Source organism: Hydractinia symbiolongicarpus, chromosome 9, assembly GCF_029227915.1.
Source record: "Hydractinia symbiolongicarpus strain clone_291-10 chromosome 9, HSymV2.1, whole genome shotgun sequence".
Taxonomy (NCBI): domain Eukaryota; kingdom Metazoa; phylum Cnidaria; class Hydrozoa; order Anthoathecata; family Hydractiniidae; genus Hydractinia; species Hydractinia symbiolongicarpus.
Window position 1 is genome coordinate 16,241,693 of NC_079883.1, and position 15,372 is coordinate 16,257,064.

The window sequence follows — 15,372 nt, forward strand, 5'->3', positions numbered from 1 at the left end:
TGTCCAACGAAACTCTCGTAATTCAGCATTTCTAGTGTCGACAAATAACTGCCATGGCAATTTTCGCACTTAATAGAATACTGTGGCAGTTTCTAAATCACGTTAGCAAATTTAGGTGAGGTAATTTTCGAATTTAATGGAAAGCATTGGATTTTGGTGAAGTCACGCTCTCTGTCATGGCAGACTACTCCAAGGCATTTAATACTGTTGATTATGAGACTCTAATAAAAAAACTGCACAAAAAAGGCTTCTCAAAGAAAGCAAAGCTTCTCCTATGCAGTTATTTGTCAAAGAACCCAATACGTACAGATCAATTTTAATGTATCAAATCACCTTCTTGTTCCCAACGGAGTGCCGCAGGGAAGCATTCTGGGTCCAATCTTGTTTAATATATATGTACACGATTTAAATGAAAACGCAAGAGAAACTTGCATACAATATGCAGACGATACAAACATATATGTCCCCTTCAAGCCAAACAAAATAGTACAAAATGTACAAAACATAAACAATGATGTTAACAAAGTTGCTGAATGGTCATATGAAAATAACCTCATCTTCAATGCGTCAAAGACAAATGCTGAGAACAAGGAACCTGGGTGATCCAAGCCTTTACAAAGTAAGTGTTAATGGCAAAACTATTGAACGAGTTTCAAGTTACAAAGTCCTTGGTATTATGTTCAGCGAAGATCTCACTTGGAATCAACACATTAACCATGTACAATCCTCCTCGTACTTAACCCTTCAAGTGCTTTCTAGAATAAAAAGACTCAAACCATATCACGTTTGGAAACAACTCGCCGAAGCATTAGCTCTAAGCAGAATTGACTATGGCAAGGCAGTTTTTCACAGTGCTCCAGAATACTTGAAAAGATGAATGCAGAAATTAATCAACGCATGTGCTGGTTATGTCCGAGGTAGATATTCAAACACCATGGATGCGTTAAGTCTCAAGTGACTACCTGCTCCAGAACGATCAGAATTATGTACTGCAAAACTGGTATGGAAATCCGTTAACACACCGCAATGGCCGAGATTCCTACCACTGGAAAAAAACACTCAAACAAGAACAAGGATAGGACATGCAAGAAACACTATTAAATGCTCTAAAATCTACATGCGACCTTTGAATATACTGCATATAGAAAATAAATAAAAAAAATAGGCTACGTATCTGGCAAGTGCTTTATCTAAATTTTTTTTAGATAAATACGTTTTTAGATCAAACATTTATCTCCACACTAAAGGTTGTTTTTCACTTCAAGAAAATTTTCCGCGGAACAGAACGGAAAGGAACAAAAAAGCCTCTGAGCATGGGCACTTAACATGTTTACATCACGTGAACGAAAAATTTTCTTGTCCGTTCCGTTCTGAGCAAAGTAGAATCAATTTCAACTTTTTTTTGCATTATGTACGAAAACGACAGTTAGAAAACTTTTTAGCCAATCAGATTATTTTATTTCGTGAGAATTGCACAAAGTGTGTTTTCATTCTGTATTGAAATGTGCGCAATATTTTGAAGTGGAAAATAGCCTTAAGCATACTCTTCACCTCCGAGCTTTTATAGTTTTGTAAAAGAGGTTTAAAACGTAGGAAGTACTCTCTTGAAAATTACATAATTGAGTAGCAAAAATTGATACCCAAGATAATTATGTGGGAACAAATATTTGATCTTTATCACAAAGCAAAAAGTAATTTTTAAATTTTTTGGAAAAAATACATTTTTACAAAAACATTTTTGTACCATTAAAAGGTTTAGATTTTTTTCTATCTAATCATTTTAAAACTTTTTTTTAAAAAAGAATTGATTTTTTTCCTATACTGACGCCTTAACTGTAAAACTTCACATTGTTGTTGCTCTTTGTTATGAAAAGAGTTAATTCATGTAACGTAATGTAAGAATTAACTTTTTTTTTATGCTTGTTTACATTTTAAGCTACAATTCCACTTGACAACAGGCAATACCCATCCATATCAGCCCACCATTAACAAAACGATTAACAGATGATTATAATTGTTAGTTGAATGACTAGTCTCACAACTGATAAGCAGAGCTTTGTACTTTAGTTTTGCGCGAATAAAAAATCTAATTTCTGACAGGGGATAAACATATTACTTTGCTAGAGTGAGCTAATGGGTGAACCGATGTCATCAACATCTCGAATATTACCCTAAACGGCTTCATTTCAGTTACACTGAAACAGTACACTCACAATTAGCCGTGTTGGAATGGCGGCATGCTCACAATTAGCCATGTTGGATCATAATTCAGGTGTATTTTCTGGTCAGGCACAAACAAAAGCAGGAAATCTGCGATATAAACATCAATTTTCTAAAGTTTCTGAAAGCTGGCTAGTAAAAAAATTAACCGCAGAAAAAAATCGATCTTACACAACCGATTTGGTTAAAGAGGTCGAATACTTGGTAGTTAATGAAAATGAGATCGAGAAGCCAAGTCTTGAAGACACACTGGAGAACATCACATTGGTAGAGAAACCGAACAAGAAGGATACTGTTGAAAACGCAACAACACGTTTCAGTTTATAAATATAAAATAAATTTGTTAATATGACACTGATGCTTTTATTCTCAGTGCATATCTTTTTCATTTTTCATCAAAGGGACATAGATACTAATTCTTTTTTTATCGGTTTCTGATATTTCGTTATATGCACAATGGAATAACTCCACAGACTCATGTTCTATACTATTTAGTGCTGCCAAAGCTATTTTTAATACTGGTTTGAATAGATACGCAGTTTTGAATTCCACACTATCTGTGATACATTCTTTCCTAGCAAGAAAAATTGTCCCTTTTACCCCCTGAATTGTTTCTCATTTAATATGCAAACTTTCCAAAGTGAGGTCCATCACACAAAAAAATTTAAAAAAAGGATGGGTTTCTGCTCTCCTTTCATCGATACATTTTTTAACCTTTTTCAAATTTATAACTTGTTATCAACGGGAGAGGGGCAATGCATCAAAAGTGTTTGAAAACATCAAACTTTTTTTATGAAGACTGTTTGTTCATTTGAGAAATATTGTTGGTTGTCGTTGTTTTTTGACGAATAAGAAAGATTTATTTTTGGTATATACTTTTAGGATTTACTTTGTACATTTGGTTTTATTAATGTGTTAATAAATTTACTTTTAAATATTTCTTCTGGGTCTTTGCAGTGTAGAAAACTCTGGCAAATGTTTACTATCCCTTGAATGAACAATATAAATCGTAGTTATTTTGGTTCATGTTTATTAAAAAATAAGTTACAACAAATCGTAATGTCTCCTTCTTTTCAATATCTTTTCTTGGAGGCCTCTCGCCGCGGTTTGCTACGTGTTGCACTTTGCAACGTCATTTTTGTAACTATTTCCAGTCTTTTTGTTTTTCTGCGGCCTGTTAAAAAAGGCATATTGCTGGCAAAGAAATTGCTCTTATTGAGGTAAAAACAGACATAATCAAGTTGCACTTTTTTATTTTTTGAAAAATACCACCCATTTTTGACAATATATCAAAAAGTAATTTTGCATGTAGTTCCCCTTTAACATGTTAAGTTACATCTTTTAGAGAATGGTTATTGCATCAAGGGGAATGATTGCCACTGTAATATTGATTGGACTGGTGATTTATGTGACAAAGGTATATTTCCACTATTTCTTCGTTGTTCAGTTATGTTTTAAGATACATATCACTATGTATCACTGCACGTATAAAAGATATAAAAGAAGAAAGAATTTGATAGTCTTTATACACTTTGCCTGCTTTTTTTTCCAGATGAAAATCCTTGCAGAATATCGCCTTGTCAAAATGGAGCTGCTTGTCATAAAAATGGAACTGACAGATACTACTGTCTTTGTCCTGCTGGATATACTGGGTTTACATGTGATTATGGTAGTATTTTGTGCATCCTACATTGTCAGCGAGAATCATAATAATACTAAGTTATTGTCAACCATTTCTGATTTTTTAGAATTAAACCCATGCACTTCTGCACCATGCCAACATGGTGCAAAATGCGTAAATAAACGCACAGACTATGAATGCCCTTGTCCAGCTGGCTATTATGGAAAAAATTGTGAACATAGTATGTCTTATTGTTTACATCCCTTATAGGCAAAAAGTTATAATCTCCAGCAATATTTGCAGGACTGATTATCACATATCTTAGATTTTACCTAACACGTGGGATTTAGTTCACAAAATTGCCAGTTTTTTGTTTTGCTTATTTCAAGTATAAATTGCACTGAAGTTTCTGTTCTCTATGTAATTTTTAGATATTTTTGTAGCTATCTTTCATTCAAGTCTCTGTGTAAGGCTAAAGTTACTGCTTTTTTTTAGGCAAAAAATAAAAAATCTAAAAGATATAAATTTTTAGGGTGAACTTTGGACATGATTTTTTTCCATCTATTTAAAATTTTTATATATGTAAAAAATTCGCCATTTCTGACCTGTTTCCTGCTTCACCTTATAATGCCATTTTACAGCATTGGTGGAAAACTATTATGTTCCTTTATTCTTTTTTATTTAGATTATGATGACTGTGCTACAAATTTATGTGCTAATGGTGGAACATGTCTTGTAGGTTATATAGGTTTTTTTGTTGACAGTCAACCTATAAAAAAAAGTTAATTTAATTGTTTTTTAACCCTAGGATAGTGTCAATAGTTACAATTGCACATGCACAAAGGGTTTCACTGGCTCTACATGTAGCATAAACATTGATGATTGTAAGACAAATCGATGCCAAAATGGTGGCGTATGTTATGATCTTGTTGCAAACTTTTCATGCCGATGTAAACAGGGTTATACAGGCAGACTTTGTGAGGATGATATTGACGACTGTGCATCGTTGCCATGTTTAAATGGAGGTAAGATGTGATATCATTAGATTTGAAGATACAAAATGGATGCTTAAGACTATAAAATAAATTAGCTCAAGGGGGACCAATTGTTAAATTGACTTTAGAATTTTGTAACACCTTACTATTATATTCGCAAGTTATATATATAAGCATTAGTAACTTGCATGTATCTCTTTTTTTAAAATTACTTAGATTTTTTAGAATTTTTTTTGTTTATCTGACTTTTATTTTTTAGGAAATTGTACAGATAAGATCAACAATTTTGAATGTAGGTGTCTCGCTGGATACCAAGGTCGTACTTGTTCAAATAATAACTGCAAACCAAATCCATGTGGAAAAGGAAATTGTGTAGACCTTAAAACAGATTATAATGTAAGGGGCTTTATAAAAGTACTTGAAACTACTATCTTATGTAAATAAGAAAGTAAATTATAGACTCATTTATGCAAGTGAAAAAAATAATCCAAAAATGCTAAAAATTTTGGTGGATGTTTGTACTTCCAAAAAATCTTTAAAGCCTTGCTTTCGTTTTATCTTTTCTCAGTGTTCATGCTATCTGGGTTACACTGGTAGAAACTGTGAAATAAACATCAATGACTGTTTACCAAATATCTGCCATAATGGCACGTGCCACGATGGTGTTAATTCGTACAACTGCTCATGTAAAGCAGGATTCACTGGAAAGAATTGTGACATAAACATAGATGACTGTTACAACAAGCCATGTCAGAATGGTGCCATATGCATTGACATGGTTAACAACTATCTTTGTAAATGTGCTCATGGCTGGAAAGGAAGGAATTGTGATTACAACATTGATGACTGCGTTATACCTTGTGTACATGGAACTAGAAGTCATTTATGCACAATGTCTCCATGTAAAAATGGTGCAAGTTGTGTAGATCTTGTTAATAATTTTAAATGTAACTGCTCAGTTGGATTTACAGGTAAAAAGTTTTTATCATTTGATAGAATAGAATCTTAAAAGGTAAGAATATTTGTAAATGTCAAATATGTAAAGTCACATCAGTGAATTGATAATCTTAAATATCCCCTATTGTGTGAATATTTTACCAAAAAAGGAAGCTACTCTATATTTTCCATTTCAGGAAAATATTGTGAAGCTACAGTAGATTATTGTAAATCAAGCCCATGTAAAAACCAGGCCACTTGCGTTAACCGGCGGGATAATTACATGTGTGTGTGTGTACCTGGCTACACTGGTAAAAATTGCCAGCTCGAAGTTGATGAATGTTCATCAGGTCCCTGCAACAGCAATGGCACAAAGTCATGCAAGGATGGTATAAACTCTTTCACATGTAACTGCAAACCTGGTTATGCTGGCTTACTGTGTGAAGAAAGTAAGTTCCATAATGTATAAAGACTAACCTAATATGCGATGTTGATAAACATTAAAGAACTTCTTCAAATATATATATACATAACTACAATTCTGTTCAGAAATTTTGAAAAACAGGAGGTTTTTTGCCCTTTCTCAAAATGGGAAAACAGCATCACCTGAAGAATGTGCTGCAGCCAAAAGGCTGTAGAAGTTCTACTTAGGAAGATGTGTAGGGTTGGAGAGAAAGGTTGAAGATTCACTTGTCTCAGTTTTTGCAATATCTGTTTTATAAACAATTAACGCAACCGCCTGTGAAAGTCCAGGAAATGGGAACATTAACAACTTCAAAGTGTGCGAATCTAATATGAGCTGTAAATCATTGTTTGTGGGTATGTTCTTTAAAATTAGGATTTCAATCCAATAATTTTTTGAACAGGATTGTAGATTATTTTTAAGGTTGAAAAATAAAAGCTTACACATTAAATATATAAGTGTAATTTTATTTAATAGGATCTTTGCCTCAAACCATAATTTTTTTACTGTTTGTCAAAGAAAAAATGAGAAGCATAAGTTTTAATATATCTTAAAATGTAATGTGATCTCTCATTGTCATAAATAAAACAGGCATATGAAAACATAGACCAAGCTGTTGGCATTTGAACTTTTGATACAGAAGTTATTTCATAATTGTTTTTCGGTAACAATTCCCTGTAAAATTTTGAGCAAGTTTTGCAAAACTACTACTTGTTGTTATGTAATCAGATATAGATGATTGTGATTTACGAAATGCTGGTAACATTCCTGAAGGAGATGATGTTGCGTCTTGGGGATTGTGTGGTCAGTATGGAACGTGTGTAGATGGCATTCTATCTTACTCCTGTGTATGTAAAGATGGTTACACCGGGAAAAAATGCAAAACTAGTAAGTCATCATCACATCCTATTGATGTAAAGGTCTGCCCAGACATGAGATATATGATGCTTTCTAGGAAAATCGACCACTTCGTTATTCGTATTTTAAAAATATAAAAATTCGTATTTTTTAAAAAAAAACAAATTTTGTATTTTTAAAAAATAACCAAGTAGTATTTTTAAAAATACAAAATAGTTATTTCCAAAAAAAAAATACGCTTTCAAAATAAAATTTTTCTAAGGAGCATTACATATGTGAACATATATAATGAATCACACCAAATCCTAAGACATTCTGAAACACAGACTAATGTTAGTGTCAAAGAAAATTTAATTTTGTATATGTAAAAATGAAATGCGAAATGCGAATTCCGTATTTTAAAATTTTATCATTAATATTAAATTTATTTTTTGCAGATATTGATGAGTGTGCTTCCTCACCCTGTCAAAACAATGGCTCTTGTTCTCAATACATTACAAAAGCTGGGTATTATTGTGAATGTTTACCTGGTTTTACTGGAGCCAATTGTAACATAGGTAACATAGCAAACTAGCGAGCATGTTATGTTTTTGCGATACTTTTACGATGTCAGCACTTTTATTATATTATTATACATAAAATGTAGGAGGGCAACTATAGGAAAGTGCAGATATTTAATAGACCACCAATGCATAAAGCGTAGCAACGTTGATTAAAACAGTTTTTTAAAAAAAGATGTTTTCATTGTGACATGTTAAAGTGTTTTTTCATCTTTTTGCAAAATCCATATATAAAAACTTAAAATTCGAAAAAAATATGCATATTCTTTTTTATTGTGTGTTTTGGGAATGTTAAAGTTAGGTCCATAGTACGTGCAGCATACTTGTGTTTTTTCTTATGTGAACATCTTTTGAACCAATTTGTAGATATTGACGAGTGTGCTGTATATAATGATTGTTGTAATAATTCAAAATGTATCGATGGTGTAAATAGTTACACATGTCAATGTACTGCTGGTATGAAAGGAATTGATTGCTGTTCTTGTGAGTGTTTTATTTATTTCTTAAGATTGTAATTTGCCTATGCATATCTTAATTGAACCACTATTTTTTGCAGAACATTTTTTTATTGACAAGAGGTATAATAACTTCAACAATTTCAATGAACATTCCTAGCATGAGTAAAATGAACTCAGGGTGGAAAATTCATGTTTGGCTGGGTGATCATTTATGTAATTTTGACAAAGCTAAATTAGCTAAGAGAAAACTCATTATTTAGGTCTAAAAATATGCTATGTAGGTAAGCATGTTTAATAAACTAATAGCAGACCATCACATTTAATGTAGAAGTCTGATTAAAGTCAATTTACCCAGTCTGTTATGTGAAACTCACTTGAATTTTTATACAGATTAATTTTATATTTACTTTGCTTTGTTTTCTTTACAGCTACATCTTGGTGTGCTAATAATAATACTTGTACTAAAAATGGTAATTGTAAAGATGTTACTAATGGATTTAAGTGTAATTGTCTACCTGGTTTTACTGGAACAAGATGCGAGACAGGTAGCCTACAAATCTTATCACCTCGAGTCAAAGCATGTAACAGTGACCACATACAATCAGCAAATATGGCATCCTAAATGATGTTATTTTTTAGTTGTTAAAACTTACTTTATCCTTTAGTCTTTATTTTAAATGTTTAGCAGTATGTACCTTATTTTTCTAGCCTTGCACATATCAGGTAACACAGTTTACAAAAAATAAATTTGCCACAACCAATCATCTTTATCTATAGTTTTAACATGTTCCTTTGTAATTAATTATGAGAAAGCTTTTGCGGTTTTAACTTTTATTTTGAGTAAAACCCTAGATATCCTGATAGTAAATGCAAGGCAAATATTTAGCAGTTTCTCTCAAGTTTAAGTCATAGGAAATGAATTTATATAAATATAAAAGTAATAAATCTATATAATAATACAAAAACTGTGTCCGTCTGTCTGTAACAGGCAAAGTAAATGTGCTCATTTTCCTTTCATGTAGCCGGAAAAGTTAAGTCTCATCTGTTAAATTTTCTGACGTTACAGCATGACGTTAATTTACCGTCAATATCTTATATAAAATTAAAGAAGACATTACAATGCAGTTAAATCTGTGAGGCCAAATAACTGAGAAACGAAATGGTGAGGTCAGTTATTTTTCACAGCGTGGGTAACTAGGGACCACCTGGGACCAATTTGGGAATGTTTTCCAAACCTGGGTTCCCGAATCCGTTTCGGAATGGACGGCTTGATGACATCATCAAAAAACCTGAATATCTCTGCAATTTATTTTCAATGAAATGCCTTTTTGAAGGTATCAAATTTCCAATTTTTTTTAGATATTAATGAATGTCTTAGTAATCCATGCACTGGTGGATCCACCTGTTTGAATTCACCTGGAAACTTTACATGTTTGTGTCCATTAGGAAAAACAGGTTCTAATTGTAAACAAGGTGATGATATTTTATCTTCAATTTTTCGTAAGTCGGAAGTCAGACGTTGCCAGCAGTGAGGGGAAAATCGACTGTTAAATGACATGGAAATTTTTTTCCCTAATTTTAGAAATTGATGACTGTGTAAACGTCACATGGTTAGTTATCTTTATATTTTTTTATTCTCTCTGTAAACAGCTGGAGCTGGGCCACAGAAGAATACACAGCCACCTACAATAAATATAATAAAAATTAGTTTTGATTTTGTTGATGTTATTTTTAATTGTTTGTCAAATGATTTTTTAAAGCGTTGGGTCACAAAACGTTTATGCCGGTTTTTTGTTTTAGCTTAAACAATTTTACATGTGTTGATGACACCAATCACTTCCACTGTAACTGCCCTTCAAAAAGATACACACAGCCTTATTGTGAGGGTAAGTCACCTAACAATTATTTCCTTTCGACTACAATTAGATCAAATTTTACCATTAAGAAGTATCATAATACCAATATGTTTTTGGCGAGTTTAATTATCGAGAAGTAGAAAGGGAAAGTACCTTTCTTTTTGATTAAAGAAATTTTAGCAATTCAAAGTCAGTCATCATCATCATCATTCTCGGCTTAACGTCCGTTTTCCATGCTAGCATGGGTTGGACGGGGTATATTAATGGCCCTCTTCCAATCTCATCTAGACTGTGTTAGATCTAAACTCAATTTCCTCTGTATCAAGTCTGTCCTTATAACCTCCTGCCAAGTCTTTCTCGGTCTGCCTCTGGGCTTTGCCCCAGGAACTATCAAGTCTCTACACTTTCTTACCCAATTATCCTCCTCCATTCTTTCCAAGTGCCCCAGCCAATTCAATCTTCTTATCTGGATAACATCTTTAATTCTATGGAGACTTCTGTCTCTCAGACTGGCGTTACACATCCACCTAACCATTCTCATATCATTCCTTTCTAAACGGTCAAGATCTTCCTGCTTCACTGCCCATGTCTCACTACCGTACAACATAACACTTCTTACACAGGCCTCATACAACCTACCTGTTACCTCAATTGACAGGACTCTGCTAGTCAACAAAGGAAGTAACTCTCTGAACTTTTTCCAAGCAGAACCTATCCTGCAAGTAACACTTCTTCCAACACCCCCTTCACTGCCCAACATATCACCTAAGTAACAGAAGTTCTCAACTATCTACAATAAAGTTTAAAGTTCATACAATAAAGTTTCAGTGAACTCCTTTTTTTCTGGGAAACTCTATTTAGAAATATCTATCCTATCTTTCCTTATCTTGAGAGCAAATGTTCTGTTTCCTTACAAGTTAGAGAGTACAAATGAATGTACAAATTTTTACTGCTTTTCTCAGAATCCTTTATCCGATTTTTGATTTGCATAAACTTATCAAAGTTTTGACTTGCATAAACTTATCAAAGTTTTGATTTGCATAAACTTTTCAAAGTTTTGATTTGCATAAACTTATCAAAGTGTTGTTTGTATAAACTTATCAAAGTTTTGATTTGTATAAACTTATCGAAGTTCTGATTTGTATAAACTTATCGAAGTTCTGATTTGTATAAACTTATCAAAGTTTTGATTTGCTTAAACTTATCAAAGTTTTGATTTGCTTAAACTTATCAAAGTTTTGATTTGCATAAACTTATCAAAGTTTTGACTTGCATAAACTTATCAAAGTTTTGATTTGCATAAACTTTTCAAAGTTTTGATTTGCATAAACTTATTGAAGTTTTGATTTGTATGAACTTATCAAAGTTTTGATTTGCTTAAACTCATCAAAATTTTGATTTGTATAAACTTATCAAAGTTTTGATATGTATAAACTTATCGAAGTTCTGATTTGTATAAACTTATCAAAGTTTTGATTTGCTTAAACTTATCAAAGTTTTGATTTGCTTAAACTTATCAAAGTTTTGATTTGCATAAACTTATCAAAGTGTTGTTTGTATAAACTTATCAAAGTTTTGATTTGCTTAAACTTATCAAAGTTTTGATTTGCATAAACTTATCAAAGTGTTGTTTGTATAAACTTATCAAAGTTTTGATTTGCTTAAACTTATCAAAGTTTTGATTTGCATAAACTTATCAAAGTGTTGTTTGTATAAACTTATCAAAGTTTTGATTTGTATAAACTTATCGAAGTTCTGATTTGTATAAACTTATCAAAGTTTTGATTTGCTTAAACTTATCAAAGTTTTGATTTGCTTAAACTTATCAAAGTTTTGATTTGCATAAACTTATCAAAGTGTTGTTTGTATAAACTTATCAAAGTTTTGATTTGCTTAAACTTATCAAAGTTTTGATTTGCATAAACTTATCAAAGTGTTGTTTGTATAAACTTATCAAAGTTTTGATTTGCTTAAACTTATCAAAGTTTTGATTTGCATAAACTTATCAAAGTGTTGTTTGTATAAACTTATCAAAGTTTTGATTTGTATAAACTTATCCAAGTTCTGATTTGTATAAACTTATCGAAGTTTTGACTTGCTTAAACTTATCAAGGTTTTGATTTGTATTGTATAAACTTATTAAAGTTTTGATTTGTATAAACTTATCTAATTTTTAAGTTTACACGTCTCTTTAAAAGTCTTTTGATTTTGTTCTCATCAATATTGAAGTTTTTTGTTATTCATAATTTTACTGCTTTATGTTTAGATGTAAATGAGTGTCTCCAACCCAACATGTGTCCTTCCAATCGAAAGTGTAATAATAAAGTGGGTGGTTTTCTTTGTGGTTGTCACGATGGTTGGATGGGAGAAGATTGTACAGAAAGTAAGTAAAATTATTCTAAAAAACGATTTTAATATGGATGCATTAATTTTGTTAATTTTCATGTCTACTTATTTTGCAAGTAAAATAAAATTACATGATTACATAAAAAAAAGTTTCATTTATTCATATTCATTCATTCATTTGTTGAGATTCATTCATTCATTCGTTGAGATTCATTCATTCATTCATTTACAACTTCGTGATGCATTAGAAAGGGGTAACTATATAGGTTTGAAGTTGGTTGATCAAGTAATGAAAGTTATTGAAAGAGTGATTGATAAGTTACTTAGAGAAAGGATTGATATAGATAAGATGCAATTTGGTTTTGTTCCTGGGAGTGGCACTACAGATGCAATATTTTTACTCAGACAGCTTCAGGAAAAGTATTTGTGAAAGAGAAAGAATCTCTATTTTGCCTTTGTAGATTTAGAGAAAGCTTTTGATAGAGTGCCATATAAAGTTATTTGGTGGGCTATGAGAAAATTAGGTGTGGATGAGTGGCTAGTTACGATGGTACAGTCTATGTATAGCAATGCTAGAAGTCGTGTCAGGATTAACGATTCACTTAGTGATGAATTTAGTGTAAATGTTGGTGTACATCAGGGTTCTGTACTTAGTCCTTTGACGTTTGTTCTAGTCTTAGAAGCGCTGTCGTTGGAGTTCAGAACAGGTTGCCCATGGGAGTTATTGTATGCATATGATTTGGTTCTCATAGCAGAGTCGATGGAAGAATTAGTTGAAAAGTTTGAGAAGTGGAAGAAAGGACTAGAACAGAAAGGGCTAAGGGTAAACACAGCAAAGTCTAAAGTCATGATTAGTAGCATTGCAGCCAAGCGTGACCTTGTGGTTGGAAAGTGGCCTTGTGGAGTTTGCAGGAAAGAGGTTGCTAGTAACTCAATTTTTTGTCAGACTTGCAAGCATTGGGTACATAAGAAGTGCAGTAGTATTAGTGGAAGGTTAAGAGCTGACATTCAGTTTGTATGCAACCATTGCAAAGGTGAGATTATAGAGAATGAGGTATTTCCAGCTTTAATGATGTACAACAGTGGCTCGTTAGAGATAGTTGAGAACTTCTGTTACTTAGGTGATATGTTAGGCAGTGAAGGGGGTGTTGGAAGAAGTGTTACTTGCAGGATAGGTTCTGCTTGGAAAAAGTTCAGAGAGTTACTTCCTTTGTTGACTAGCAGAGTCCTGTCAATTGAGGTAAAAGGTAGGTTGTATGAGGCCTGTTTAAGAAGTGATATGTTGTACGGTAGTGAGACATGGGCAGTGAAGCAGGAAGATCTTGACCGTTTAGAAAGGAATGATATGAGAGTTGTTAGGTGGATGTGTAACGCCAGTCTAAGAGACAGAAAGAGTTCAGATGAGCTAAGAAGCAGGCTAAGTCTCCATAGAATTAAAGATGTTATCCAGATAAGAAGATTGAATTGGCTGGGCCACTTGGAAAGAATGGAGGAGGATAATTGCATAAGAAAGTGTAGAGACTTGATAGTTCCTGGGGCATAGCCCGGAGGCAGACCGAGAAAGACTTGGCAGGAGGTTATTGTGCCTACTTATATAGACGAGTTCCAATGGTTGCGTTTTTACAAGCTTCTTGCGCATGCGCAAAAAAAAACAAAAAACAGACCTTATCTGAAGAAAGTCAAATTATACTTAAAAACCTTTGTACTGTGGCTACTACCATCTAAACTACATGCAAGTTTTATTTTAATTTCAAGTTCAGAAGATGCCTCTACCTGAAAATAAAGTTTGGAATGGACTCGTATTATTTCGAATGCACCTGTATTATTTTGCCTGTTGATTTGCGTAAGAGGTTTGGGGATTATAAATAACACACGTTATGATGAAAAATGTCTGCATGGTTTTTAACAAACAAAATTTTTCTTAGAAATAGGACAGATAATTTAGCTTATTTGCCCACATAAGATTTAAAGAGAACACATCCAGATTGTCATCAAAATATTTGTAAAAATGGACTCAAACATTTACAACATTGGATTTTGTACCCATGTTGGGTAATGAATTTAACAACATCAATATATATGGCTACTAGCTATTAATTAAGATGTTCATAATTTGGACGATATATGCTAGTTAGCTAGCTAGCTACCATTTCTGCAGGGAAAGACAAACACCTCATGTATATCAATTGAATTTATGACATAAATTTGCTTTATACCATGCAGAACTAAAAGTCTCCTTAAATTTGATGCAAAACTTAAGCTGGTTTTTTTATTCACTCCACAAAATAAATCGACCACCATTTTTGTTGTATTCTTCTTTTCATAAAAATTCCTGGACGAGGCAGAAATAAATTTTTACAGGGCAATAGCTGTTCATAAATTATTTTTCAGGTATTTTTATCATAAATTATAAGCGATCATGTGACCACCCTGTGCAAGGGCCTTTTCGCCGCTAACTTAGCAAAATGCCCTAAGAACAAGGTTGATTTATTCATTGGGATTCATTCATTCATTTATTTATTTTTATTTACAGAGAAGAGATGTTGTTATTCATTGAATGATTGTTGTGTAATATTTATATACTTATGTTCTGTGCTCCTTTCGGACATGTCACATTGTGATGAACAATTGACCACGACTCCTGTGCTTATTTTTGTAAAATTTAAGATAAATTAATCTTGTTCATTTTTTGAATTTTAAAAAAGTGAACTCGTTAAATTTATTCTAAATATAATCTATGAACATGTGATTACCAGTAAATACTTTTTTGTGTGAAATTATACATGTATAATTTTCTGTAAGCTAGTCGTTAGCCAGTGGAAAAATCCATGGGTTCGCCCGCCCTTTTTATACCACATTGCGTGCGTTTCACCACTTGCACAGCTAAGCTACCATTTTGTGTGAAACACTGTAAAAACAAGCATAAAAAAATTTTTCATGCTTTTTTAAATAAATATAAATAATTCTTTTTGCAAATATTGTGGCAAAGCATTGTTGGTAATGTTAAACTGATTGAGAAAAATTACGCAAGAGAAAAATAAAATTGTGGGAGTTTCATG

The 15,372-nt window shown here is 32.5% G+C and overlaps 1 protein-coding gene across 5 annotated transcripts in view; it reads left to right on the forward strand.

Moving 5' to 3' along the window:
- The window catches only part of LOC130656130 (fibropellin-1-like), a 39,990-nt gene that overhangs the window by 19,902 nt on the left and 4,716 nt on the right, over positions 1–15,372 (forward strand). For all 5 annotated transcript variants that reach the window (XM_057458952.1, XM_057458953.1, XM_057458954.1 and 2 more), the window contains 16 exons: positions 3,566–3,637; positions 3,773–3,889; positions 3,969–4,082; positions 4,527–4,576; positions 4,650–4,866; positions 5,096–5,232; positions 5,405–5,807; positions 5,970–6,221; positions 6,965–7,123; positions 7,531–7,650; positions 8,020–8,136; positions 8,540–8,656; positions 9,471–9,584; positions 9,694–9,721; positions 9,912–9,997; positions 12,234–12,350. In XM_057458952.1, the coding sequence (XP_057314935.1) occupies positions 3,566–3,637; positions 3,773–3,889; positions 3,969–4,082; positions 4,527–4,576; positions 4,650–4,866; positions 5,096–5,232; positions 5,405–5,807; positions 5,970–6,221; positions 6,965–7,123; positions 7,531–7,650; positions 8,020–8,136; positions 8,540–8,656; positions 9,471–9,584; positions 9,694–9,721; positions 9,912–9,997; positions 12,234–12,350 (2,220 nt within the window). The remainder of the gene's footprint in view (positions 1–3,565; positions 3,638–3,772; positions 3,890–3,968; positions 4,083–4,526; positions 4,577–4,649; positions 4,867–5,095; positions 5,233–5,404; positions 5,808–5,969; positions 6,222–6,964; positions 7,124–7,530; positions 7,651–8,019; positions 8,137–8,539; positions 8,657–9,470; positions 9,585–9,693; positions 9,722–9,911; positions 9,998–12,233; positions 12,351–15,372) is intronic.